Genomic DNA, 26,988 nt, shown 5'->3' on the forward strand with positions numbered 1-26,988 from the left:
TTTGGGAGGAATAACTTAAAAGGTACCTCAAAACAAAAACAAAAAATTTCCTTCCAGTAGCACCTTAAAGACCAACTAAGTTAGTTCTTGGTATGAGCTTTCGTGTGCATGCACACTTCTTCAGATACAGAATCTGAAGAAGTGTGCATGCACACGAAAGCTCATACCAAGAACTAACTTAGTTGGTCTTTAAGGTGCTACTGGAAGGAAATTTTTTTGTTTGTTTGTTTTGACTATGGCAGACCAACACGGCTACCTATCTGTAACTTAAAAGGTACCTGTACATTTTGCCCCATAACTATCTTTCTAGGAGGGCTACTGACTTACTGTTTACAGAAAGCTTAGAGTCTGGGGTACCTACCCAGGGGCACCACTAAATGCCTTCACAGGCACCATAACACCCATAGACACCCCCTGCTTTTAGCTGATACCAGGGATTGAATGAGGGACTGGCTGCCTGGTAAACTGAACTCTGGCCTCTCCCTGACATGGCTTGATCTGTAGATTGAGTTGATATGCAGATGGATTACGCCTCCAGTTCGATACCATTATCAGCTTCTGCTGATTTCCCAAGCTTCTCTGCCTATCCAGGATTTCCTGTATTCATTCCAAGAACATACGCATGCCACATTAGTTGGATAACTAAGCCTTTAATTTAGGCTAATAGATCTCATCGGAATTTGAACCCATAACTTGGACCAACAGAGATGCTTCAAAGGTTCTAAATCAAGGCATGAGAACCTCTTCCAAGTGGGTCAGTTGGCAAAGCAAGCAGGGTGGGCACCTGCAGCTCCTGTGGGACAAAAGGATGTATCTAGCATTCGCACAAGCTAGCAGGGCTGATCATAAGAGCGTAAGAAGACCTTTCTGGATTGGACCAATGGCCCGTCCAAGTCAGTTTCCTGTACTCCTTTTAGAATACATCCGAAGGCAGCCCTGTATTGGGAAGCTTTTAATGTCTGATGTTTGATTATGTTTTTATATGTGCTGGAAGCCACCCAGAGTGGCTGGGGCAACACAGCCAGATGGGTGGGGTATAAATAATAAAATTATTATTATTATTATCATCATCATCATCATTAGTTGCCTGGTGATTCGGGGCAGCCCTGAACAAATTCCGGTTTGACAACAGCTGCGTTCACCGCCAGTGGTGCTAAAAACTAGCTACCTCCCTAGCAGGTTTGGGGATCACCCCTGATTGGGGTGCAGGTCAAATAAATGTGCCCCTACCTCCCTTGTTCTCTTAGATTGAGGCAGATGGCTGGGGCAGCTTAGAAGAGCCCTCGTCCAAATGCACGTGTGTGCAATAGTAGAGGCCTGGCTGGAAAGCTGAAAGCCTCTGCCACTACATGGGAGACGGATTGAAGAAGAGGAAATGCGAATTGGCCCTGCCCTGTAGCTTGACCAATCGCGGCTAGGAGCTAGGTGGAGTCATAGTACAGTGGTACCTCGGGTTACATACGCTTCAGATTACAGACTCCGCTAACCCAGAAATAGTACCTCGGGTTAAGAACTTTGCTTTAGGATGAGAACAGAAATCGTGCTCCGGCAGTGCGGCAGCAGCGGGAGGCCCCATTAGCTAAAGTGGTGCTTCAGGTTAAGAACAGACCTCTGGAACGAATTAAGTACGTAACCAGAGGTACCACAGTATAGACTTGCACACACCGGCCAGCTTCCATTTTGACTTGAAATATTCATTTTGGGCTTCTCAGAAATACACAAAGGCAAGAAGCAGGTGAAGGGGGGGAGCACTGGCCCGCAGTGGCACCCACCTGAGAGGCACCGGAATTATGCTCCTGTGTGCTCTAGCTGAAAAAAGCACTGACGGTATGCAGTATTCCAAACATGGTTGCACCAAAGTTTAGTATAACAGCACTGTGCGATCAGCAGTTTTATTTTCCATTCCTTTACTAATGATCCCTAGCAGGGAATTTGCGTTTTCAAAATCTGACCCGCACAGGGTCAATATCTTCGTTGAGCCATCACCATGACCCCAAGGTCTTCTTCCAAGTCCGTCACCCCTTGACCAGCTGTGTGAAATCATGTTACATCACTTTACTGCCTCCAGAAGATGTCCCTGCCATAGCTGTCAACTTTCAGATTTGAAAATAAGGGATTAGCAGCCTCACCTGTCCCAGGGACAGTCTACGGGATATCTAACAATCCGGGATAGCAGCGGGAAGCAGTGGGAAATGGTGCTGGAATAAGGGAATTTCCCGCAAAAAAAGGGAAGATTGACAGCTGTGGTCCCTGCCATCTCCATTTTCAACTGGGAGAGACCCCTCCTTGAACTCCTGGAGAGATGCTGCCAGTCAGAGAAGACAACACTGAGCTAGACGGGCCAGTAGTCTGACTAAGGCCGTTTCCTGTTTTGCACGCTTTACATCATTTATGCAAGTTTTGATGCCTGAAGAGCCTTGTGGCTCACAGCAGAAGGGCATGTTTCACCAGTGGCGTAGCGTGGGTTGTCAGCACCCGGGGCAAGGCAAGTAATTTGCGCCCCCTAACCCGTGGATTTGCACCCCCTAACCCATGGATTTGCGCCCCCTAACCCTAACCCCCAGATGTTGCGCCCGGTGTGGCCGGGCCCCCCTGCACCCCCCACACTACGCCACTGTGTTTCACAGCCAGTGCATGGCCACCCATAAAAGCAACAGCCCAGTCATTTTTCCTCCCATCCCTGTTCCCCCTCCCAGCTATTTTGTGAAACACCTGGTGTGATGTCAATGAGTCACCAGTGTAATTGTCTCCCATTACCATTCATGGAGGAGAGGGCTATTAATGGCTGCTAGCCACAATGGCTATGCTCTGCTATAGTCAGAGGCAGAAATGCTTCAGAGTACCACTTGCTGGAAGGGACGCGGGTGGTGCTGTGGGTTAAACCACAGAGCCCAGGATTTGCCGATCAGAAGGTTGGCGGTTCGAATCCCCGCAACGGGGTGAGCTCCCGTTGCTCGGTCCCTGCTCCTGCCAACCTAGCAGTTCAAAAGCACGTCAAAGTGCAAGTAGATAAATAGGTACCGCTCTGGCGGGAAGGTAAACAGCATTTCCGTGCCCTGCTCTGGTTCGCCAGAAGTGGCTTAGTCATGCTGGCCACATGACCCAGAAGCTGTACGCCGGCTCCCTTGGCCAATAAAGCGAGATGAGCGCCGCAACCCCAGAGTCGGTCACGACTGGACCTAATGGTCAGGGGTCCCTTTACCTTTACTGCCACTTGCTGGAAACCAAGGAGGGGAGAGAGCTCTTGTGCTCAGGTCCTGCTCATGGGTTTCCCAGCAGAGGCATCTGGTCAGCCACTGTGAGAACAGGATGCTGGACCAGTTGGGTCTTTGGCCTTGATCCAGCACTCAGGTTCCCAGGCCCTCCAACTATCCCTATTTTCCAGCAACAGTCCTGGATTTACAGAAGCCGCCCCAGTTTCTGATTTGATCCCAGAACATCCCGCTTTTCCCTAGGACGTCTCTGTTTTCCTTGCAGAAATGTTGGGGGGCATGGAGTTAAGTGATCCCTGAGCCAAGAAGATGCGTAACTATACAACCTTTAGAAGACATCTGAAGTTTTTTTTAATGTTTAATGTTTTATTATGTTTTTATATATGTTAGAAGCTGCCCAGAGTGTCTGGGGCAATTCAGTCAGATGGGTATGAAATAATAATTATAATTGTTATTATGGAAGAGGACGTCCCTATTTTCATTGGAGAAATGTTGGTGGGCATGGGTCCTCTTATGTTCTATATCAGGCACCCCCAAACTTGGCCCTCCAGCTATTTTGGGACCACAACTCCCATCATCCCTAGCTAACAGGACCAGGGATGATGGGAATTGTAGTCCCAAAACAGCTGGAGGGCCAAGTTTGGGGATGCCTGTTCTAGGTCCTTTGTGGGAGGCAGAAGATGCCTCTCAATAATTGCTGGTTAATCACATGCAATTGCACTCAGGCACTGCTTACAGGTTTCGCATTGATACATCTGCTTGGCCCCCATGAGAACAGGATGCAGAACTAGAAGGGCCATTGGCCTGATCCAGCTGGCTCTTCTTATGCCCCTAGCAGCTGTTGGAAGTGGACTGGGGAAAATGCAGTGACATCACAGCACTCGTTTGCATTGCCCCATGTGACGGGGCAGAGCAGAGGTGATGAGCACCCTCCATTTCCTCCTGCACAAACAGAAAATTAAATTAAAATGAGAGCTTTCCTTGTTGCCAAGAGAGCTCCTGCTTTTCTCCTTGGCCAGGTCCTATGACCGCATCTCTGATGCATTGCTAACCACGCTCATGTTTCAGCTGACATACCAGCAGAACAACAAGGCAAGATAGTAATCTCATCCTTGAAGAGTTTTGCTTATTAGCAGCTTGTTGACCACCAAGGAATTTTATCTCTTGATGTGATGCACCTTCCTGAGGGATGGAGCAGATGCGGGGCATTGATAGAATCATTTGGAGAAATGTGACCTCCACAACCCTTGGCTGTGGGTGCACAACATCCTTTTACAACAGGCTGCAATGTTACCAGCAGCACCGTTCTGCTTCCTGCTGTTGGTTGGACAGCAGATAGGACTGGGGAAAGCTTCCAGCCCCCAACGCTTGAGAGCCACTGCCAGGCAGTGCAAACATTACTGAGCAAAAGAGGTTGGTGGTCTGACTTGGGTTCTAGTCACCTCACCTCAAAAATGGATATTGAAGACATGAAGAATGGTTCAGAAAAGGGCAACCAAAAGGATCAGGGAGAGAGAATGACTCCCTTGTGATGCGGAAAGGTTGCAGCAATTGGGACTTTTTAGTTCAGGGGAAAAGTGAGTAAAAAGTGACATGATAGAAGTTTATAAAATTATGCAAGGCATGGAGAAAGTGAGCAGAGAGAATGTTTTCTTCTTCTCGCCCAACTCTAGAACTTGTGGAAATCCAATGAAGCTGAAGGTTAGGAGATTCGGGACAGAAAAAATTAATTCCTTCATGCATCACAGAATTAGACTGCAGAACTCTCCCACAGGAGGCAGCGATGGCCACCAACTTGGTTGACTTTAAAGGTGCATTAGTCAAATTCCTGGAGGAGAGCTCTATTGATGGCTACGAGTCGTGATGGCTATGCTCTGCCTCCTCTACAGCTGCAGGAAGCAATGCTTCTGAATACAGTGGCACCTGAGGTCAAGTACTTAATTTGTTCCGGAGGTCCGTTCTTAGCCTGAAACTGTTCTTAACCTGAAGCACCACTTTAGCTAATGGGGCCTCCTGCTGCCGCTGCGCCGCCACTGCACGATTTCTGTTCTCATCCTGAAGCAAAGTTCTTAACCCGAGGTACTATTTCTGGGTTAGCGGAGTCTGTAACCTGAAGCGTCTGTAACCTGAAGCGTATGTAACCCGAGGTACCACTGTCCCAGTTGCTGGAAGCCACAGGAGGAGAGAGGGCTCTTGTGCTCAGGGTCCTGCTTGTGGGTTTCCCAGAAGAGGCATCTGGTTGGCCACTGTGAGAACAGGATGTTCTGTGAGCCGCCCTGAGACCTCTGGGTATAGGGCAGAATATAGATTCAATAAATGAATGAATGAATGAATGTTGGACTAGATATGCAACTGACCTGACCCAACAGGCTCTTCTTATGCCCCTTGCCTGCAATCAAAACCACAAATAGTTTTAGTCACTTTGTTATTAACTTTGGAGGCAGCTGTATTAAGAGCACAAGAACATCCTTATTTTCATTGATGAACCGACAAGGGTTGTCAGGTGCCACTCCACAACCTTTCAAATTAAAGGTTAGGCAGCCTCTGCATGGCACAGATCACAGAGATCTAGCAACATCGTTTTAATGATGGCCTCTTCATCATTGCAAATTGGTCACTAATGCTGCATGGCTCTCTGTGACCCTTGTTACCCCATCCAGCATTTTCCAGGGAAGCGATGACAAGATTGTTATCAGAACAACATGTAATTATATTTTCTTTTAAATATATTTGCTCTTTCTCTGACTCAGCTTTAACAACAGATCCAGTGCTTTTTTCCCTGGGGGTGCCCAAGGGTTTGCAGTGCCAGAACCATTTTTTCTAGAAGAAAAGCACTGAACAGATCCACCATTTTGAAATGGAAGGTTTTAGCACTCGTGATTGTGCCTTTGCAGCCAATGTGGACAAACTCCTTTGGTTTTCTGCTTATACTGGGAATGGTTCAACAAATTCCCAAACACAACTGCTGGTGGCGCCCCCTTACACTCAGACTCTTGGGTCCATCTAGCTCAGTATTGCCTACACTGACTGGCAGCAAGGGCTCTCCGGGGTTTCAGAGAGGAAGTCTCTCCCAGATGCCACTGGGGATCGAAGCTGGGACCTTCTGCATGCAAAGCAGGAGCTCTGCTATTGAGCTACACGATTTTGCAAAAATATATGTTAAGATTCCACTCCTCATGGTTCTGAACAATGGGCTGATTTAAATAGAAGTGGAGGAATCTGCCTGATGCCAAGTCAGACCATTGGTGCATCTCAGTCAGTAGATACCAGATCCTTCCTATTTAGCCACCCTAGAGAGGCCATTGGTGGCGCTGTGGGTTAAACCACAGAGCCTAGGACTTGCCAATCAGAAGGTCGGCAGTTCGATTCCCCACGATGGGGTGAGCTCCCATTGCTTGTGAACCCAGAGTCGGTCATGACTGGACCTAATGGTCAGGGGTCCCTTTACCTTTAGAGAGGCCATTGGGTGTACAAAGGGGAGGCCATGAGCACCAGCTTGCAGCAAGTAAGGAGCTGGGAACCAGCACTGAGCACCAAAGAGCAATCAGAATCAGAGCACACACCAAAAGGCAGGACTGAGAACGAGCCGAGAGTCTGGACCAACCAGTAAAACTAGAAACACAACACACGTTGGGTCACGTTACCCAAGCAAAGCTTCACTGATGACAGGAAACCCACATTTAATCTTTCAAACTTCTGTGGGTGGAGCCAACCACTAGCCTGGGCGGAGTCAATCTGGAGGGGTGGGGTTCTTCACTAAGAAGCCGCAGTGATACAACTCACCACATGGGGCAGCAGCCAGCTGGCCTTGGAATCATAGGCTCTGATCTGACCTGGTGGGTTGAGCAATTTGCGAAAGGCACTCTGCACATGCCCGCAGATCTCACCTTTCATCTTATTTCACAATCTTCTTATGGCAGGCCCAAGAATATTTGTGGCCCCTGATTCCAAAGCAGCATCGCTCATGTTTCATTCCAAATCAGAAACCGATGGTGGGGCAGTGAAAATTTCACTGAAGCTGAGTTGCAAGCATTTGTTCTGTTCCACTGCAAAGATTTGCAGTCTGCAGAACTCCTTCTTGAAAAATATGCTTCTTGAAAAACAGGCCTGTGTGCAGCCTTGTGCTATGCTTTGGGAAGTTTGCATATTTATATTTATTTATTATTTAGTTTAAAAAGAGCCTTTGTACCCAGCTCTTCAACCAAGAAGGCTCCTGGAGCAGCTTACATACAATAAATTAAAGCAAGACGAGGGCTGATGATAAATGTGGGCCAACAACATCAGGAGAGCACTAACTTGGCAAAGGCTGGCTGAGGGCCTAGGCTAATCTGCCAGAAAGAAATTTGAAAGGCTTGTTATTGCCGGGTTCCCTTGCCAGAGCAAAGGGAGTCTGTCAATTCCATGTGTGTTCTGACAGATGATGTCACTGCTGCTGCTCTGTAGAGCTCTGCTATTCCCCCTGTGACATCATTGCCTCAGGCAAAATTACTTGCGGTGCCTGTTCTGTTTCATGAATTGACACGCTTTTAATGTTGCAACGAACTGTTCTGCTAATTCACTGCAGTGGCCACCCGATCCTAACTCATGATGATGCTAAATTGAGATTTCCATTTCCTATTATTAGGCTACAGGTAAGCTCTTCTCTAGGGAGAAGGAAGGGGAATGCAAACAGCCTAACCCAATTTTCAGGTCCAAAATGCCTTGAGCAGGCAAGGTATGTAAGACAGCAAAAGCGGAAGGTGAAAGGCAGAGGCCAAATGAGGATGTTTGGTTTATGCGAGTGTTACATACAGTGTATGTGACTGAATGCACATGTGTGTGTGTGTGCCCCTCACCTGTAGTTATACACACACTACCAAGAGGTTTGGGATCTTTTGCTAGAAATATGACGTGCGCTCGTTATGAATATGTGTCTGCCCTGAACCTTATGCCCACAAAATTCTCACACAAAATAAATAAATAAAGATTGCTTTATTACATGAAATGAAAGTGATGGAGTATATAAATGCTGCTTCGGATAGCCAAATTACAATTTAAGCAGGCAGCAAATACTACAGTACATAAACACCTTGCTCTGAAGGGTAACAGAATCCCTGTTCTCTAAAGCCTAAAGAAAGTGAGTGTGACAGTTTTGCCACAGGACCCACACTAATGTCAAGGGAAGAAATGCTTCACTGCATTCTAATGGAGAAGGGAGGAGGACTCTGAAATGAGCAATTCTTCTAATTCCAGTATTTATATTGTTCTATTGTCTCTTCTTTGAATTTGCTGCCTATTTCCCATTTTGTTTATTTTGCTTAACTGAATGTTGAAAGAATATAACCATAGCGAGCAATGACTAAAGTAGATTTCCTTGTTTGTTTCCTGTCTTAAAGTTATTTTAGCATTATCTAGGTGGGAACCATTCTTTTACAGGAGGTGTAGATTAAACTTTGCTGGTCACCAGGTTACATATGCTGATCTTTACATAAGGTGTTATGAGCTCAGGGCATGCTGGAGATAAGACTGGTACCAGGGTCAAAAAAGTTCATAATGGGAATCTTTACTCATATTAAGTTATGCCAACCTTAATGTGTGTCATGATCCACAGTAGCAAAGAACAGAAAAAGCTAATATTTACAATAGGGCTGCCATATGTCCAGATTTCAAAGGTGGAATTGAAGTCCAGGGGGGATTTTTTCAAAAGGCAGCGCTTTGTCCTGGATCTTAGGCAAGTCAATAGAAAAATCGCATTTCTTTGGCAAACCTCAACAACTTGGGGGTTTGTCTATGAAAGGCTCAACAACTTCCGGGGTGCCCTGGTTTTTTACTTTTTGAAATATGGCAACCATACACTAGGATTACTAGGATTACAAAAGCCGTATTAGAGTGGCACACTGCACCAGGGCCTTTGTGTGCTCGTTTTCTGCTGCTCCAGAGGGTAGAACCCAAACCAATGGCTTCAAGGGAGAAGAAAGGAGATTCCAACTAAACATTTGGAAGAACTTTCTGGTGGTAAGAGCTGTTTGACAGTGGAACACTACCTCACTGAAGGTTCTTAAACAGAGATTGGATGGCCACCTGTCAGAGATTCTTGAGCTCCAATTCCTGCATTGCAGAGGGTTGGACTAGATGACCCTCGGGGTCCCTTCCGGCTCTGCAATTCTATGATTCTATAAGCCAGACCAGCCGCTTCATGGATGAGCATGGCCTTATTACGAACCGATCTGGTATTCAGCAACAGCACTACCAAACCGGAGGGCTTGGCAGATAAGCTCCCAGTACCTTCTCAAGGAGTAGGAGGGCTGGAACAAGACACAGAGACCAAATATGTATGCCTCTACCGCAGATGCAGGAAAGTCTTGCATAATCGTGCATGCAGGAGCCTCCCCCCATCCCTCAATTGGTCATGCCTGAGATACAGCCTTCCACAGAAACTGGCAGGCTTATAATTAATTTGGATTATTTTGCTCCTGGCCACGAAATGCCGTCTTTACACATGTAATACCTTATATAAAGACTGAGCACAGGTGCTTTAATTCCACTGTGATTTCCTTTTCTTTCTTTAGAGCCCAAAGAAAGGAGTAAGAGGATAAGATACCATCTCATTATTATAATTTTTTAAAAGGAAATAAATAGCTTGCTTTGTAAAGGGACAGATGTGAGCAGGAATTAGTATCCTTGTGGGACCTGATGGACTAGAACAATAACTAGTTTGTTTTCGGAATGAACTTCATCATCCCCTTGACCACTGGCATTCCTGGCACTGGGGCCGATTGGAGTTGCAAGCCAAAGGTTCTGTACCTCTGCTCTAACCACTACACCACATAGGTGAGGGTGGGCTGATGGGAGAGAAGGTGCCTCCCCAAGTTTGCTGGTCTAGAGAGGATAAGATGCAGTGCCCCTGAGCATATGTGGAGTGCCCTTTTCCTCAACGGAGAGTAATTGCAGCCACTGCCCCTCCCTTTAATGCACAGGACAAGAAGGGTAAGGCCTTATTATCTTGGTGTTTCTGCCACCTTAGCCACTGTCCATTGATGAGCTTGCCATATGCCAAGGATGGCAGAGCTCTTCCGCCTTTGATGGTTGTGTGGAAGAGGATTCCAAGAGCAAGAGAACGATAACTTCCACTGACATTGGCCGTAACTTTAAGAACTTATTTTGCGCTTGCTTTCCTCCTTCGCCCTCCTGTTCCTTTTTTCCTCACGTGCCCTGCCTTTTTCAGATTGTGAACCTGCGGGCAGGGACTGCCTTAGAACTGATTCATGCCAGACCTTTTCAACTTAATGGGTGGGGCACAAACGCTGTCAATAGATTTTTCTTTATTTCCTAGGATTTATGAAATCGGTATGTAAAAACCTCAATGCGGTTTGCAAAAAAGAATAAATAAATAAAATTACTAATAAAAAACCAAAACATTCAGAAAACTAAAACCAGTAATAGACTAAGAACATGTTGGCATTCTAGATAAAGTGGTACCTCAGGTTAAGAACTTAATTCGTTCCGGAAGTCCATTCTTAACCTGAAACTGTTCTTAACCTGAAGCACCACTTTAGCTAATAGAGCCTCCCGCTGCTGCCGCGCCACTGGAGCACGATTTCTGTTCTCATCCTGAAGCAAAGTTCTTAACCTGAGGTACTATTTCTGGGTTAGTGGAGTCTGTAGCCTGAAGCGTCTGTAGCCTGAAGCGTATGTAACCCGAGGTACCACTGTATCTGGGTAGGCCTGCCTAAACAAATCAGGCACCGAAATGAGTACAGTGAAGGATCCGTCTGCCTGGGATCAAGAGGCAGGGAGTTCCAAAGTTCAGGTGCCGCCACACTTAAAGATTGACAAATGAGGAACAGGCATTATGTGGCACTTGTAATAGAGCCAGTTCTGCATATCGGAACTGAACCAGATAAGGGATGCACGCGAGCCTCAGAGATCTCCTCGCTCCAAGCAGAAGTACAGGAGCCGCCCATCCTCCTTGGCTTGTGGTCATGCTCCCAGCTGGCTGCCATGGAGACGAGGGTTAAGCCAGGCCATTTCAGAATGTGGCTCCCGGCCTGCATTTTTGTTATGTACTGAGTTGAATAGGATCCAAACTGCAGCAGTCTGATTGGTCCTAGAACAATAGGATCCAAAAGGCAGCAGTCTGATTGGTCCTAGAACAATAGGATTCAGAATACAGCAGTCTGATTGGTCCTAGAACAATGCAGCAGTATGATTGGTTGGCAGGAACCACCCAGTCATGCTCCAGATAGAAGTGAATCCACAACCTGATTGGCTTACAGTAGAATTCCGGAATTAGCCAATCATTTGCAGCCCATTGTGTAAATAATGTATATAAAGCAGACATTTTGGGGGAACTTCCATTCCTCCTCACCACTATGAGCTGAATAAAGAGCATGAAATCACTTTGCGACTCTGAGTATATTTCACTGGCGACGAAGGTGGGATCCCGCTGAGCTGACTGCCACACACAGCACCGCAGTACCGCCACCTGCCGCACCGCTGCCTCGCACCGTGTATCCAGGCTTCAGCTCCGGGACACAAGGAACTCAGAATGGCAACCGACAGCAGCTTCTCGCCGTTCAACCCAGCATCTGGAGACTGGGAAGCGTACGCCTCCCGTTTCACCTTCCTCCTAGAAGCCAAAGGGGTCACCGATGAAGAAGACGCCAAGAAGAGGGCAATATTCTTCAATTTTCAGCTGCTCTTTCACAACATGAAAACCCATCGCAGGGGTGTTTGTACAAAAGTTAGCCTCCTTTGCTGCTCTTTCTCCCCTAGCATTGCAAACTCCTCTGACACGCTCACCTAAATCTGGAACAGCCTTGGGGAGGGTCCAAAGGTCCCTGTTTGGAACAGGTTAGGTGAGAGCAGAGGTTTGCGTGCCAAGGGGTGGCGGTCACCCGAGTTTGCCAGGGTTCAAAACCCCTGCTCTCTGGCAGGCCGCCTCTTCCAGAACATTCAGTGCGCAATCCCAGGCCCTGCCTGAAAACAAGAGACAGGGTAGGCCCCAGGAAGTCAAAGGGAGGAGCTGCTGCTCAACAGGGCCACCTGACTGGGCCTCGTGAAGGAGTTACCAGACCGTAGCAGCCCAGAAGGGCCGCCCCACCTTTTGAACTAGTGGTGGGGAACTTTGATTTCCTACCCCCAGTTGAGGACAGCATGGTAAGCTGTCAAGGGCTGCATGCTGGCCATGGGTCTAGCCCGAGGGGGGGGGCAAGGAGGCAGCTGCACTCCATCAAGTAAATAAATAAAAATACTTAACCAATCACATCTCACATAGCTCGGTTCTGCCCCCCTAACATAAGTCCTGCCCCCCAACATAAATCCTGGCTACGCCCGTGATGGTGGCAGTGGCTCAGAGACAAAGCCTGGGCACCCCTTCTCTCTCTTTCTCTTTCCCTCCCTCATTCTGACACCCCTTTCTCTCTTGCCCTTTCTGAGACACCTTTTCTCTAACACCCCTTTTTCTCTGTGTATAATTCTTTCTGATCCCCCTTCTCTCCCTGACACCCCCTTTTCTCTCTACATAACTGTCTCCCTCCATCTGACACCCCTTTCACTCTTTCTCTTTCTGTGACCCCTTCTGTCACCCTTTTTTCTCTTTCTGTCGGAGATGGTTTTAGACTTTTCTTGCTGCTTCCCCTTCATCCCATCCAATAGGCGGAGCGAGGAGGTTGCCTCAGGTGGTAGATGCTGAGGGGTGGCAGTTCAGCGTTGGATGACAGAACGGTGTGCGAATTTACGCACCCTGTTCTACATTCCCTTAAATTAGCCTTCTGCTCTCAAGGTGTGATGGAGGATGCTGGGCCCATTGCCAGCACTGAGATCCAACAGCCTGTTTGTTCAACTTCCATCCATGCCATATGCCTTGTCCTTCAGACAACAAAGTTATGTGTTTTGTGGAACGTTTTGAACAGAATCAATCATATCTGGAGGCTTTTTTCATTTATCACCAAACTAGTGGGTATTTTCTAGCCTCACTATGAATACTCAGTAGAAGGTCAGCTGAAAAGAGTATTTCTCTCAGGGACCCAGACGTTGATCACATGTAAACTTGGAAAATACTGCATGTACCTAGAAAGGACTTTAACTGGATTTGTGTTGTTTAGTACATAAAATAGTTTTAAACGAGGTTCTCATCCCCACATCTCTCTTTCTTTCAGATCAACAACTCGTTTGCTAAAGGTGTGTTAAACCTCCAATATCGAAGGTCATCCACCCTGGAATTGAAGTAGGTTAAGCTGCTTCTCCTGCAGTTCACTGTTAATTAAGTAAAATAAATGTGTCTATATTTGTCCTTGAAATCCGATGAATGCAGAGTTTAGGATCTTCCTATATTTGTCTCTAACAAACCTGACCTTACTAGACTGCCAGATACACAAGATGGCCCTAGTGTTTCTGCTTATTAGGGTTGCCAACTTAGTAAAATCCATCTTTAAAGATACAAGATGCATTTAATCAACACAGGGTGACTGGTGCATCAGCTGAATCTGAGTCTGTCTGGAGCTGGATAAAATAAGCAGTCAAATAAGCAGACTTGGATTCTAAAGCTGCCAACCAAGGAGGGAAAAAGCACTATCAGTTTGCTGTTGTGCAAGTGGAAAGAGAGAAAGGACTGGGGATGACTGAGTCAAAAGGAAGGATCACGGGGAAATTTGGTTCCGTTTACGCTTAAAGGTGAATCTGCTGAACCCAGACTTCCTGAAATGTGATGGGAACACAAATGCAATCACCCTTTGAAATTTGCATGTCTCAAAATTTTGCAACCCAGTTTGCAAAGCAAGTAAATGTGTGCCAAAAAAAGAAGCATGTATTAGTGAAAGTGACAAACGAAAGTGCATATGGGGAAATGGCTTTGTTTTTCACTAAAAGTGAGACACTAGTCCTCATGATTCTCCATAACGTTCTGATTTAGGACATGCCATAGATGGAACCTGGAACCTTCTGCATCCAGAGTAGAAACTCTACCACAAAGCTACAACTTTATCCACAATGTGCATAAGTTTCGAGGGCAGGCCAGCAGGGATTAGGCAGGAAAACCTCTTTGCGGGGCTGCCATCTCCTGATTTATTTTTCCAGGGCTGGCCCAAAATCCAGAACCTCAGAGCCGCCAAGTTTTCGCAGAAGCACCCAAGCGTCGAAACTGAGCTCCAGCAATGTGACCCAGGAAATGAAGCGTGGCTACCGAGAAACTCACAATGAAACCGGAGTCCTGGTAGATGCAGAGAACATACATATTGAAGGTGAGCTGTGCCACTAAAGTACAGTACACTATTTATTTATTCGATTTAAATAATTTTTATCCCGCTCTCAAAGAAAGAAAGAAAGACTTCTTGAGGTTTTTACAGTTCACTGAAAAGAAAACAAGGCAGCATTAAATGTTGAAGGCGAGAACTTAGTATGCCACCTTGAGCTCTTTGGAGAAAAAGTGGGATATAAATGTCATAAAAATAAAAAAATTCTGCTTAATTTCTTCAGGCTGCATTTCTAAAGAGATCGTGCACTTCACCAGAGAATGATCCCCTTGTAGAGAGCCAGACTGAATTCCTTCCTTCCTTCCTTCCTTCCTTCCTTCCTTCCTTCCTTCCTTCTGTGATTTTCTCAACTTATTTAACAAGCATTGCTTATTCTGCTCCAACCCACTAGCAGATTTAATCCGTCAGATACACACAGATCTCTTTTCTGTACATGACACCAGAATTATGGAATTACGGAATTCAGTTACGAGGTACTACAGGGTCCTAGCATGACATGCAAACACTGCCAATATATTTACCAAGGAGGGAGGCAATAGACTCTGACGTAGTCTGCCAAAGGCCAGAAATGTAGATGGACCTACTTGACTAGGAGGGGCCAGATCCTCTCCCCACAATCCTCTGAGCTGTTCTGTTAAAAACTTCCATGCCTGTCTGTATTCCGCAGCCCCACAACACCACAGAATCACCCCTTTCATTTTTTTAAACCTACACATGCATCTCTCAAGCATCTAGTCCTCAGGGCTGCGTCATGTACTATATTAGGCGAGGAAGGTGGGAGTTGGCAGGCTCACCAGGGCGGGGCTTCAGCACCCTGGACAGCTGGTTTCCCCTCTTCCCTGATTACCAGATATATACAGTGCTGAGGTTCCGTTTCTGACACCTCCAGTGTGTAAACATTAGTATTGTTTATTGTTTTTATTGTTTTTATTATGCTTTGATTATTTTTATTTTTATTACATTTTTATTATTTTTATTACATATTTTGTGCTTTGTATATTGTACCTTTGTGTTGTGGACTGCCCTGAGACCTACAAGTATAGGGCGGTATAGAAATGTAATAAATAAAATAATAAAATAAATGAAAAATGGATCTAGGAGGTAGGTTTGGCAGGGAAAGAGACCTCTTTCTGGCTGAGACCCTGAAGACTCTAAATAAGGGCCCCCTCCACCCAGAACTCCTCCATTGTCCATGGGCCACCTGTCAATCACTTGCCATCATATGGCATTGATTCATATTTGATCCCGCAGTTTGCAACTGTGGAATTGGAAGCCCACTATAAGTATGCTCCTCAAAAAAATTCAAGTCACCTCTGCAAGTGTCCACACCAATACTCCATATTGGGGGAAGCCAATATGGCATCCTCCAGATGTTATTGGACTACGACTCCCATCATCCCTTGCTGTTGACCCATGTTGGCAGGCCTGATGGGAACTGGAGTCCAACAACATCTGGAGGCCACCACCATACTGGCTTGATGGGCTTTACTCAGCCTAAGGCATCTTCAGATGTACTTTTGCCTACTTATTTTCAATATTTAGAATTCAAGTTGTTGGGTTTTTTAAAGGATCAGAATACAGTATGCAGAATATGAAGAATGCCAGTTGTTTGTGAACCCAAAGAAACTCTGATACAAACCTGTTCTCACCCCCACATTTAGATTCCAGCGGATTCTGTTTGTTGAAACCGTCGTTTCTGTCCGTTAACGGTGTGGGTGACAACGCAGGCACCCAGAAGGATCACAAGAGCAACTGGGGTGGCAAAGATCTGCAAAAGAATGGGAAATGGCCTTGGGTAGCCAGTGTCCTGAAGGGCGGAGATCCCATTTGTGCAGGAAGCCTGATTGCAGAAAACTGGGTGCTGAGCGCCAGGAGCTGTGTAGAATCTGGGTGAGTTTCCTGTCAATCTTACCATTTTGCCCTATTCCATCAGTTTGGTCTGCCACTCTTCTCTGGTCTTCTTTCCATCTTTGGGCTAAGAGCATCCTTGCTGCTGTCGTTGCATACATAAACAGTCTTTTCTTTTGGTAGTTCCGCACCTATGATTCCTAACAAAAAAGCCTCGGGGAAATATATAGATATATAAGGTAAAGGTAAAGGGACCCCTGACCATTAGGTCCATTCGTGGCTGACTCTGGGGTTGCGGCACTCATCTCGCTTTATTGGCCGAGGGAGCCGGCATACAGTTTCTGGATCATGTGGCCAGCATGACTAAGCCGCTTCTGGCGAAGCAGAGCAGTGCACGGAAATGCTGTTTATCTTCCCACCGAAGTGGTACCTATTTATCTACTTGCACTTTAATTGATTAATTATTTAAACGCTAATAGAATTAAAACAATTTAAAAACAAATCTATTAAAACACACATAATAAAAACAGCGCAGCACTATTTAAAAGCCCTTTCCAGGAAAAACAGTCATTTCCCAAAGGTCTGTTGGAAGAAAACAGTCTTCACCTGCCAGCAGAAGGACAGCAAGGAGGGGACCAGTCTGGCCTCTCTAGGGAGGAGTTCCAAAGCCTGGGAGGTGCCACCAAGAAGGCCTTCTCCTGCATCTTCACCAAGCATGCCTGTGAGGTGGTGGGATTAAGAGAAGGGCCTCCTCTGAAGATCTCAGAGCCCAGGCAGGTTCATATGGAAAATACAGTCCTTCAGATAGCCTGAACCTCAGTTTGCCCTGTTCAGACTATGCCACTGGCAATTTGATTCATCTTTTGGCTGTTTCAAGTTACCATTCTCAAAAAAGTACCGCATGAAATACTTGAGTAAGCTTAGCAGTCATGGGATAAGAGGCAGGGTCATCTTCTGCATCAGGAACTGGTAAAGACACATGAAATATACTCGGAATCGAGAGTGGATTTCATGCTCTTCAGCTCATAGTGGTGAGGAGGAATGGAAGTTCCCCCAAAATGTCTGCTTTATATACATTATTTACACAATGGGCCCCTCGCGATTGGCTAATTCCGGGATTCATCTGTAGGCCAATCTGGTTGCGGATTCACTTCCACCTGGAGCTGGATTGGGTGGCTCCTGTGGACCAATCAGGCTGCTGCATTCTGGACCCTATTGTTCTAGGACCAATCAGACTGCGGCATTCTGAATCCTATTAGGACCAATCAGACTGCTGCATTCTGAATCCTATTGTTCTAGGACCAATCAGACTGCTGCATTTTGAATCCTATTCAACTCAGTACATAACAACACAGAAAGCAGAGAGTAGGAATAAATGGGCAGTTCTCCCAATGGAGGGATGCAGAAAGTGGAGTCCCACAAGGATCCATATTGGGACTCACACTTTATAAGACATTCTAGAGTTAGGGATGAGCAGTGATGTGGCCCAGTTTGCTGATGAGACCAAATTGTTTGGGGTGGTTAAAACAAACTGAGTGAAAGGGCAGTAAAATGGCAAAAGCAGTTCACTGTAAGCAAGTGTAAACTGTTGCATACCCCGGCAAAATATATATATATATATCTTAATTTTGCATAGACGCTTATGGGGTCTGAACTGGCAGAGACTGACTAGGAATGAGACCTTGGGTTCATAGTGGATAGCTCCATTGAAGACATTGACCCAATGTGCAGCAACTGTGAAAAAGGCAAATTCAATTTTGGGGGTCATTAGAAAAAGGATTTCTGAGAATCACAAGCAGGGAGAGTCCTGTTGCATTCAGGTCCTACCTGGGATCTTCCCACTGGGGCATCTGGTTGGTCCCTTGAGAGAACAGGATGCTAAACTAGTTTGGCCTGACCTCTGCTTATGCCCTTAAACTGTTTTAATGACTTTATTGCTTTATTCCTAGAATCATAGAACTGTAGAGTTGGCTGGGACCCAAAGTTCAAGGTTTATTATTGTTTGGAGCCAATTATCATTACAGTATTATGTTTTTAGATATGCTGTAAGCCACCCAGTGGGATGCGGGTGGCGCTGTGGGTTAAACCACTGAGCCTAGGACTTGCCGATCAGAAGGTCGGCGGTTCGAATCCCCGCGACGGGGTGAGCTCCCGTTGCTCGGTCCCTGCTCCTGCCAACTTAGCAGTTCGAAAGCATGTCAAAGTGCAACTAGATAAATAGGTACTGCTCTGGCGGGAAGGTAAACGGCATTTCCGTGCGCTGCTCTGGTTCGCCAGAAGCTTAGTCATGCTGGCCACATGACCCGGAAGCTGTACGCCGGCTCCCTCGGCCAATAAAGCAAGATGAACGCCACAACCCCAGAGTTGGACCTAATGGTCAGGGGTCCCTTTACCTTTTTAAGCCGCCCAGAGTGGCTGGGGAAACTCGTTCAGATGAGTTTAACAACAACAACAACAACGCTCTGTCAAAAGAGACTAGGGCCCTGCGGGACTTGACATCTTTCCGCAGGGCCTGCAAGACGGAGCTGTTCTGCCAGGCCTTTGGTCGGGGTTCAGTCTGACTCCCTCTCCCCTTTCATAAGAACTTGCATGAAAGTGGCCTCCCAATTTTTCTCTCAGCACAAACAGTTGGGCCTGGTGAGCATTTAAGGTCCCCAACCCTAATCTGCGGGTTGCCATCTGATTGGATTTTATTCTGATCCTGATCTGATTTGAGGATGTATTTTAATTGATTGTCTGATTTTATGTTAATGTGTTATACATTTGATGTTAGCCACTCTGAGCCCGGCTTCGGCTGGGGAGGGCGGGATATAAATAAATATTATTATTATTATTATTATTATTATTATTATTATTAACAACAACAACAGCTCCTACTACATTAAATGCAGCGTAAGCCAGGGACAAACTCTGAAAACACAAACAAACATGATTTAAAACATTCATTTCATTTAAAGTTTCCCTTAACAGTTTTTTGTCCCCATGGCACCTGGTATTAGAGGTATATTTCCCTCACATGGAAGATCCATTTGGCAAATGGCTGCCTAATCTAGGCCAGTGGCCATCTTGGAGCAGAGAGTTCCACAGAAGTTATTCAGTACCTAAGCATAGTACAGAGTTCTTCTGACCAATCAATCAATAATCTTGCTATAAGGAAAATGAGATAGACGCAGCATCAGGAATGGTTTAAAAACAATCGCTGTGTTTTCTTCGTAGAATTGTAAGAATGAGCTCCAGTTTATGATCCCTATTAATCGTTTATCCTATAAAGTTTCTCAACCCACCAAATTAACCTCAGCACACGGCTTGCTCAACTGCAAATCTGGCTCCTCCTGTCTATCTCAAATTTATCTGGCTTTGTCAATAACTGAAATCTGAGTTTGGCTGTCTGCTGATGAAATTAACAGTGCAAGCCCCTACATGTCCACATCAAAGTAAGTCTCAATGAATTCAATGGGGCTTATTACCAGGTAAGCATGTACACAATGGTAACTTAAGCCACTTAGCTGGTTTGAAGTAATGACTCCGGTGGTGCTGGTTACAGCTATATTTCAGTTTTATTGCATTAGCCAGTAGGCATAACACATAATCAAAACTTGGGAATGTTAGATTTTCTGCAGCACAGTTTAAGAACCTAAGAAGAGCATGCTGGATCAGGCCAAAGGCCCATCAAGTCCAACATCCTCATCTCACAGTGGCCAACCAGATGCCCCATAGGGAAACCAGCAAACAGGATTTGAGCATAGGAACACTGTCCCCTCCTGCAGTTTCCAGCAACTGGCATTCAGAAGCATTGCTGCCTCCAACCACAGAGGCAGAGCATAGCCATCAAGGCTAATATATATTGATAGCCCCCTCCTCTGTGGATTTGTCCTATCCTTTTCAAAGCCATCTAGGCTGGTGGCCATCACTGCCTCCTGTTGAGGTGAGTTCCGTACTTTAACTATGTACTGCGTGAAGAAGTCCTTTCTTTGGTCTGTTCCGACTCTTACAACCTTCAGCTTCATGGGATGTTCGCTAGCTCTAGTGTTATGATAAAGGGAGAAAAACTTTGCTTTGCCCACTTTCTTCATACCATGCATAATTTTGTAAACATTCTTTATGACACAATGGTGAACGAGTTCAGCACAGGATCTGGCTAAAGGCAAAAGGAATCGACCCATTTCCTTGATGAAGTGACTTTGATGTTACTAGTAATATTTTAAAAAAGAGAGATAATAGTAACAATAATAATAATAATAGCTATCACAATGGCTGTGTTCTGCCTGCTGGAAATCACAGGGTGGGGGGTGCCCTTGTGCCTGAATCCTGCTTGCAGGTTTCCCACCGCCACTGTGAGGTCAGGATGCTGGAATAGATGGGCCACTGGTCTGATCCAGAAGGCTCTTATGTTATACAGTCGTACCTTGGTTGTTGAACGGAATCTGTTCCAGAAGTCCGTTTGACTTCCGAAAACGTTAGAAAACCAAGGTCCAGCTTCCGATTAGCTGCAGGAGCTTCCTGCACTCAACTGATAGCCGTGTAAACCGCACCAGACGTTCGGGTTCCAAAGAACGTTTGCAAACCGGAACACTCACTTCCAGGTTTGCAGCGCTCAGGAGCCAAAACGTTTGAGTCACAAGGCATTCAATAACCAAGGTACGACTGTATTCTTTTCTAATGTTCCCCTGAGTGGGACATGGTTTGGTTAAGTGTGTGTGTGTGTGTGTGTGTGTGTGTGTGTGTGTGTGTTTGTGTGTGTGAAAGAGAGAGAGAGAGAGAGAGAGAGAGAGAGAGAGAGAGAGAGAGAAGGCTTTTAGATTAGAAGACATCTGAAGGCAGCCTTGTTTAGGGAAGCTTTTAATGTTTAATAGACTACTGTATTTTAATATTTTGTTGGAAGCCGCCCAGAGTGGCTGGGGAAACCCAGCCAGATGGGCGGGGTATAAATAACAAATTTATTACTACTACTACTACTACTACTACTACTACTACTACTACTATCACACACCCCAACGCAATCTAAGCATTTTTGTAACCCTTACCAGAATTCCATATGCTGACTGCGCATTCTAGAAGCAGACGCACTGCCCCAACAAACTCACTGACTTGTGCATTGAGAAAGTTGCCCCATTCCCAAGCACATCTCCTCAGCCCCGAGGGCTAGAAACTTGCATTGCAAAATTCTGCAGTGTGAAAAAGCAATGGGGGCCTGGTGCTCGCAATCCAACCTTGTATCTTGTGCACTAAGTACAGAGACACTTAGTGGGAGCTAAAAGCTGGTGACACCCAGCTTTCAGTGTCCCAAGGAAGGGCAAACCACCCGCTCACCCACCTCCTCACAATTCAGCCTACTATACAGCCCATGTTAGGTCACAAGCAGGAATGTTGAGGCTTGTAATCCTCCAATAAAACTTCATCCTGTTAAATAAAGGCAGAAGACGGGTTTCGTGGCTGAGAAGCCGATCAGTTCCAGCTAATGCTCATCCCGCCTTACCAAGAAGTCAGTGCTTCGGTGCAGCAGCACCTTACACTTTGGAACTCCCTACCTTTTGACAAAAGAACCCCCAAAGAGCCTGGCTGTTGGATTAAGCCCAGGCCCATCTGCTCTGTTCTCCATGTGGCCAATGAAATACGCTAATGGGAAGCTGGCAAGTAGGACTTCAGCACAGTAGTGCTCTTCCCCCATAGGAGAGCAGCTCCATCCCCTCGATCAGTTTGGCTGCCATTTTCTGATGCTTTTCCAACTCTACAATACCCTTCGTAGGTTAAGATCCAATTGCATGGGCAGGGGAAAGCCTGAGCAAAAAGATAAAAAGTCTTCACAAGACAACTGATGCTCCGTATCTGGCAGAGGGAAGGGCATTCTCACATGAACAGGAGCAGCAGCAGAAAATGCCCATTTTCGGGAAACTGCCATGTGATATTCTGAAAGGTGCAGTGAAAGAAGAAAGAGTTTGGATTTGATATCCCGCTTTATCACTACCCGAAGGAGTCTCAAAGCGGCTCACAATCTCCTTTCCCTTCCTCTCCCACAACAAACACTCTGTGAGGTGAGTGGGGCTGAGAGACTTCAGAGAAGTGTGACTAGCCCAAGGTCACCCAGCAGCTACATGTGGAGGAGCCGGGAATCGAACCCGGTTCACCAGATTACGAGTCCACCGCTCTTAACCACTACACCACACTGGCTCTGCAGCAAGTAGAATTTCCTTGATAATCTTTAGAAGAGGCTTTGAAAGAGGATGGGACAAATTCACGGAGAAGAGGGCTATTGATGGCTATTAGCCATTATGGTTGTGCTCTGCCTCAACAGCAGTCATGCTTCTGGGTTTCCCTTTGGAGCCTCTGGGTGGCCACCATGAGAACAGCATGCTGGACTAGATAGGCCCCCATTGGCCTGACCAAGCAGGCTCTTCTAATTTGTTTCTTCTGTACCAGCAGCAAGCTACAGGTGTTTATTAGTTATTTATTTACTATATTCATGTGCCATCTTTATCTTCCAAGGAGCTCAAGGTGGTGTAACTGGTTTTCCTCCTCTCCATTTCACCCTCACAACAACCCTCTGAGGTAGGTTAGATGGTGACTTGCCCCAGGTCACCCAATGAGCTTTGTATAACCCTCCCGCTTTCCTATACAAGCCTGATGACTCTGTTGCGACGCCATCCTCTCCCCCTTGCCCCCCATCACATGTAACTTCCAGCCCATCTTTTTGCTTTGCAGAAACATCTCCTTGTACTCTGTAAAGCTCACTTCTTCAGATGAGCTATATCCAGTTGCCAAGATCACCCCTCGCTCGTCAGGTGCCCAGGATGATGTCGCATTAGTCCAGCTGGCAAAACTGGCACCTATCACATCGACCACCCGTCCCATTTGCCTTCCTGACCCGCTCTACGTTGTACCACCTGGGACTGGGTGCTGGGCGATAGGATCAAAAGAACATGGTGGTAAGCCACAGGTATTTCTGTCTCTGAAGGCTGGGAGTGTCTCATGGGGATGGGGCAAAATTTAATTCTGTTCTCACTTAAAATCATATATCTATCTACGTAATTTGCAGTTTCTGAAACAATATGGAAACCGAAATGCAGCCATCCCTTGAAATGTACACTTCTCCAAATTTTGTGGTGCAGTTCTCAAGCAAAATAATGTGTACAAAAAGGCATAGACTATAGTGACATACCATTCTAATCATTCTGTTTATGGAAGAGTTAAAAAAGGCAAAGGTAAATGTCAGGGAACTAACTGCCATCGGAGCTAGAGGCGGAGGGAAGGCTCCAGAGGGATGCCGGAGAGGGTCCCAGTAGGGAGAGAGGCAGCCCATCTGCTGGGGAAGGAAATCAGCGTAACACCAGTGGAGAAGGGGGCAGATGGGGGAATCAGAGAGGAGGCTCCAGGACTCTTCACCGGAGACCAGCGGGGAGAGCATGGGTACGCCGCTGCCCACGCCCTCCCTGCGCAGAAGACTTCCGCGCAAGGAGAGTAGGAGGAGACTTGGTGTCAAAGAACTTCTTTGCTGGAAGAGGTTCAAGAAACGCCCACTGATGGATTCTGCCAGCGACTGAGACAGTCACGAAGTGAAGGGCTGTCCAGACAGAAAGGGTTCAACCAGGTAACCTAGCCAGGAGTGGCGGCAACTTACGCATGAGCAACCCCTAGAACCATTACAGTAAAGGACCCTGACAGTTAAGTCCAGTCATGAACGACTCTGGGGTTGCGGCGCTCATCTTGCTTTACTGGCCGAGGGAACCAGTGTTTGTCCACAGAAAGTTTTTTCCAGGTCATGTGACCAGCATGACTAAGCCGCTTCTGGCAAACCAGAGCAGCGCACGGAAATGCCGTTTACCTTCCCGCTGGAGTGGTACCTATTTATCTACTTGCACTTTGACGTGCTTTCGAACTGCTAAGTTGGCAGGAGCAGGGACCGAGCAACGGGAGCTCACCCCGTCGTGGGGATTCGAACTGCCGATCTTCCGATCAGCAAGCCCTAGGCTCAGTGGTTTAGACCACAGCGGCACAGTTGATAATTATTAGTTTGTGACTCCCTACACTGTTTATGAATTTTGAAACAGTTTGATAGTGTTATATAAATATTGTCAATATATTATTAGCCTACATGTTGCTTGATGTGGTTCAGGAATGCTGTACAGCTGAAAATCTGTAGGAAAATAGGAAGCTGCCTTATCCAGACAATGGACCCATATATCGCTCAGTATTGTCTACACTGACAGGGTTTCAGGCAGCATACTTTCCCAGTCCTTACCTGGGATTTTTATATTTTGGTAAAGGATTTTAAAATTTAATTTCATGATGTTATATAAAACAAAAACAACAGTTGTAACAAAAGACGAAAATTAAAAGATGAAAAGCAAAACTACAAAATAGGCGCATAGAATGAGTACAGTTGCACATGGGTTAAGTCCAAGTAAGGACCAATGCAGTTGCTGTAGCACCTCTTCAGGAGGTCCTCTGGAAACCCTGTGAATTATAGCAAAATCACCCTATAGGTTTATTTAGGGCATTTCTAACTCATTGGCTCCCACAAGAGGCTTGTTTGTATACTGCACTTTCACATTAGAAAATACTGACCCTCTGGTTTGTCTTCAGAACCTTACAAATAAGAGAGGTCTTATAAAAGGCACTGGTTGTTTGCTGATCTGGTTTATCCTTGTCATCAAAAAGTATAAACATAAATACTTCTGAAACAAGAATGGCTGGGGAAATCGTGGGGTACTATTTCTCTCTTGCAAACTGTCTTGAAGAGATAAAATGAGGAATGTGTAAAAGCATTGCAGGGATCTTGGGTAAAGTTTGACAATAGAAAAGCGTAGTCCGTGAGTTAGGAAAAGCAGATTTCACATTGCTCCACAGACAGGGAGCCCCGTGCGTCCGAATTTGAATTGTAATGAGAGCTATTTATGGGAGACTTTTGAGCAGCCAAGGTTGATGGGCTTGGAGGAGAAAAGATCACCAGCCACGGGGAGAAAGAGCAAAGAGGGCAGGCAGATCCTTAGAGGCTTGTGGCGTTCCTTTCCATCAGCTCACCCTGACATCCTTCAGTGGACCGTAACCTTGCTGGACAGCTGCGTCCCCACCTCTTCCTTGGTCTCCACCTGTGCACAGCCATCCAACCTCAAAAAGGACCCTCAGGTAATTACCCTGTTGCTTTGAATTTCATGGATGATGGCTATGCTCTGCCTCCAGGGTCAGAGGCAGTGATGCTTCTGAATATGGCTGCTAGCTTTCCAGTTGCAATCTGGCAGCTCATCTTCACATTTTGGTTTTCTCTCTCTCTTGATAGCTGAGTACAGGAGGGCTTTTTGTCTGCCCAGGAGAGGACGGGCAGCTTTACCTGGAGGGAATCTTTACATCTTCAGTGGAAAGTCAAAGCAAAGGAAAGGAGACCAGCCACTCAGCAACCTTTGTGCGTGTCGCCCCTTTAGTTCCATGGATCAGCTCTCAACTGCTCCCGAGAAGGGGCATGGGAATCCTCGGCCAGCTACAGCAGGACCCTCTGGGCTCCTTGTGATTGGGGTTTGTCGAGGACCACGTGTGTATTCACAGAAGTAGAGTTGGAAAGGACCCCAAGTCATCTAGCCCAAACCCCTGCAATGCAGGAAACACAACTAAAGCATCCCTGACAGATGGCTATCCAACCTTTGCTTAAAAACCTCCAAGGAAGGAGAGTCCACCACCTTCGAAGGAAGTGCATTCCACTGTCAAACAGTTCTTACTGTCAGAAAATTCTTTCAGATGTTTAGTCAGAATCTCCTTTCTTCTCACTTGAAACCATTGGTTCAGGTCCTCCCCTCGGGAGCAGGAGAAAACAAGCTTGCTCTCTCTTCCATGTGATGGCTCTGTAGATATCTGAAGCTGGCTATCATACCTCCTCTTAGTCTCCTCTTTTGCAGGCTAAACATTCAAAGCTTGCTCCATACAGCCAGCAAGATTTTGTTCAATGGGAGACTGTGGGGTGGGCTTCCTAATTTTTAGTCCAGCTTCCCCCAAACCTGGTAGCTTTCCAGACGTTGTTGGACTACAACTTCCATCCTCCCTCCCCGGTGACTATGTCAGGTGAGGCTAATGGGCGTTGGGCAAGTCCATCAACATCTGGAGGGCTGCAAGCATTCCCCATCCCTTCTGTACAGTGTCCGCCCAGAGGCCCAGTTTCTGGGGAACATGAGGCAAAGGCTACTGGACTCGGGTCCTGCTTGTAGGATCCCCAGAATCACCTTGCTGGGCAGGGTGAGCAGCAGGATGAACCTTTTGCCTGATCTTTTATGTAGGCATTTGATCCTAGCCTTTGAAAGCATTTCTTATACAGATTGCATTTTATTAAGTCTATAGATTTCCATATCCTCTCTCATGTGAGTTTAGATAGTTCTTCTGCAGAACCAGCTACTTTGCATGGCTAGACTTTTATTTTATCTTTTACCGTGGTGGGTTTTCCATTTCTCTGATAGTTGTTCATAAAGCCACTTGAAAGGTCTTTTGGCAGAAAAAGTGGCCTATAAATAAAGTAAGGCGACTTCTTCAATGGTTTTGTGCATTCTCTCTCTCTTTCCGCCCCCCCCCCCCCACAAGGGTGGTTTGGACCTCCAAGTGTGGTTGGACTACAGTTTCTGGCTGGGGCTGATGGGAAGGAGTTTTAACATGGGGGCAGACATGGCCTTCCCCACACCTACCCCTATCACACACCAATGCCTCATTAAAGCACCTGAAAA

The 26,988-nt window shown here is 46.3% G+C and overlaps 1 protein-coding gene across 1 annotated transcript in view; it reads left to right on the forward strand.

Moving 5' to 3' along the window:
• LOC310750048 (uncharacterized protein) overlaps positions 1-26,801 on the forward strand; it is a 51,932-nt gene extending 25,131 nt beyond the window's left edge. The window contains exons 6-11 of the mRNA XM_083587658.1: positions 13,352-13,419; positions 14,268-14,431; positions 16,105-16,333; positions 22,991-23,214; positions 25,305-25,414; positions 25,566-26,801. Of these exons, the coding sequence (XP_083443784.1) occupies positions 13,352-13,419; positions 14,268-14,431; positions 16,105-16,333; positions 22,991-23,214; positions 25,305-25,414; positions 25,566-25,793 (1,023 nt within the window). The 3' untranslated portion in view covers positions 25,794-26,801. The remainder of the gene's footprint in view (positions 1-13,351; positions 13,420-14,267; positions 14,432-16,104; positions 16,334-22,990; positions 23,215-25,304; positions 25,415-25,565) is intronic.
• The last annotated feature ends 187 nt before the right edge of the window (positions 26,802-26,988 follow it).

The sequence above is a fragment of the Podarcis filfolensis genome, assembly GCF_964270895.1.
Source record: "Podarcis filfolensis genome assembly, chromosome: 15".
NCBI classification, from domain to species: domain Eukaryota; kingdom Metazoa; phylum Chordata; class Lepidosauria; order Squamata; family Lacertidae; genus Podarcis; species Podarcis filfolensis.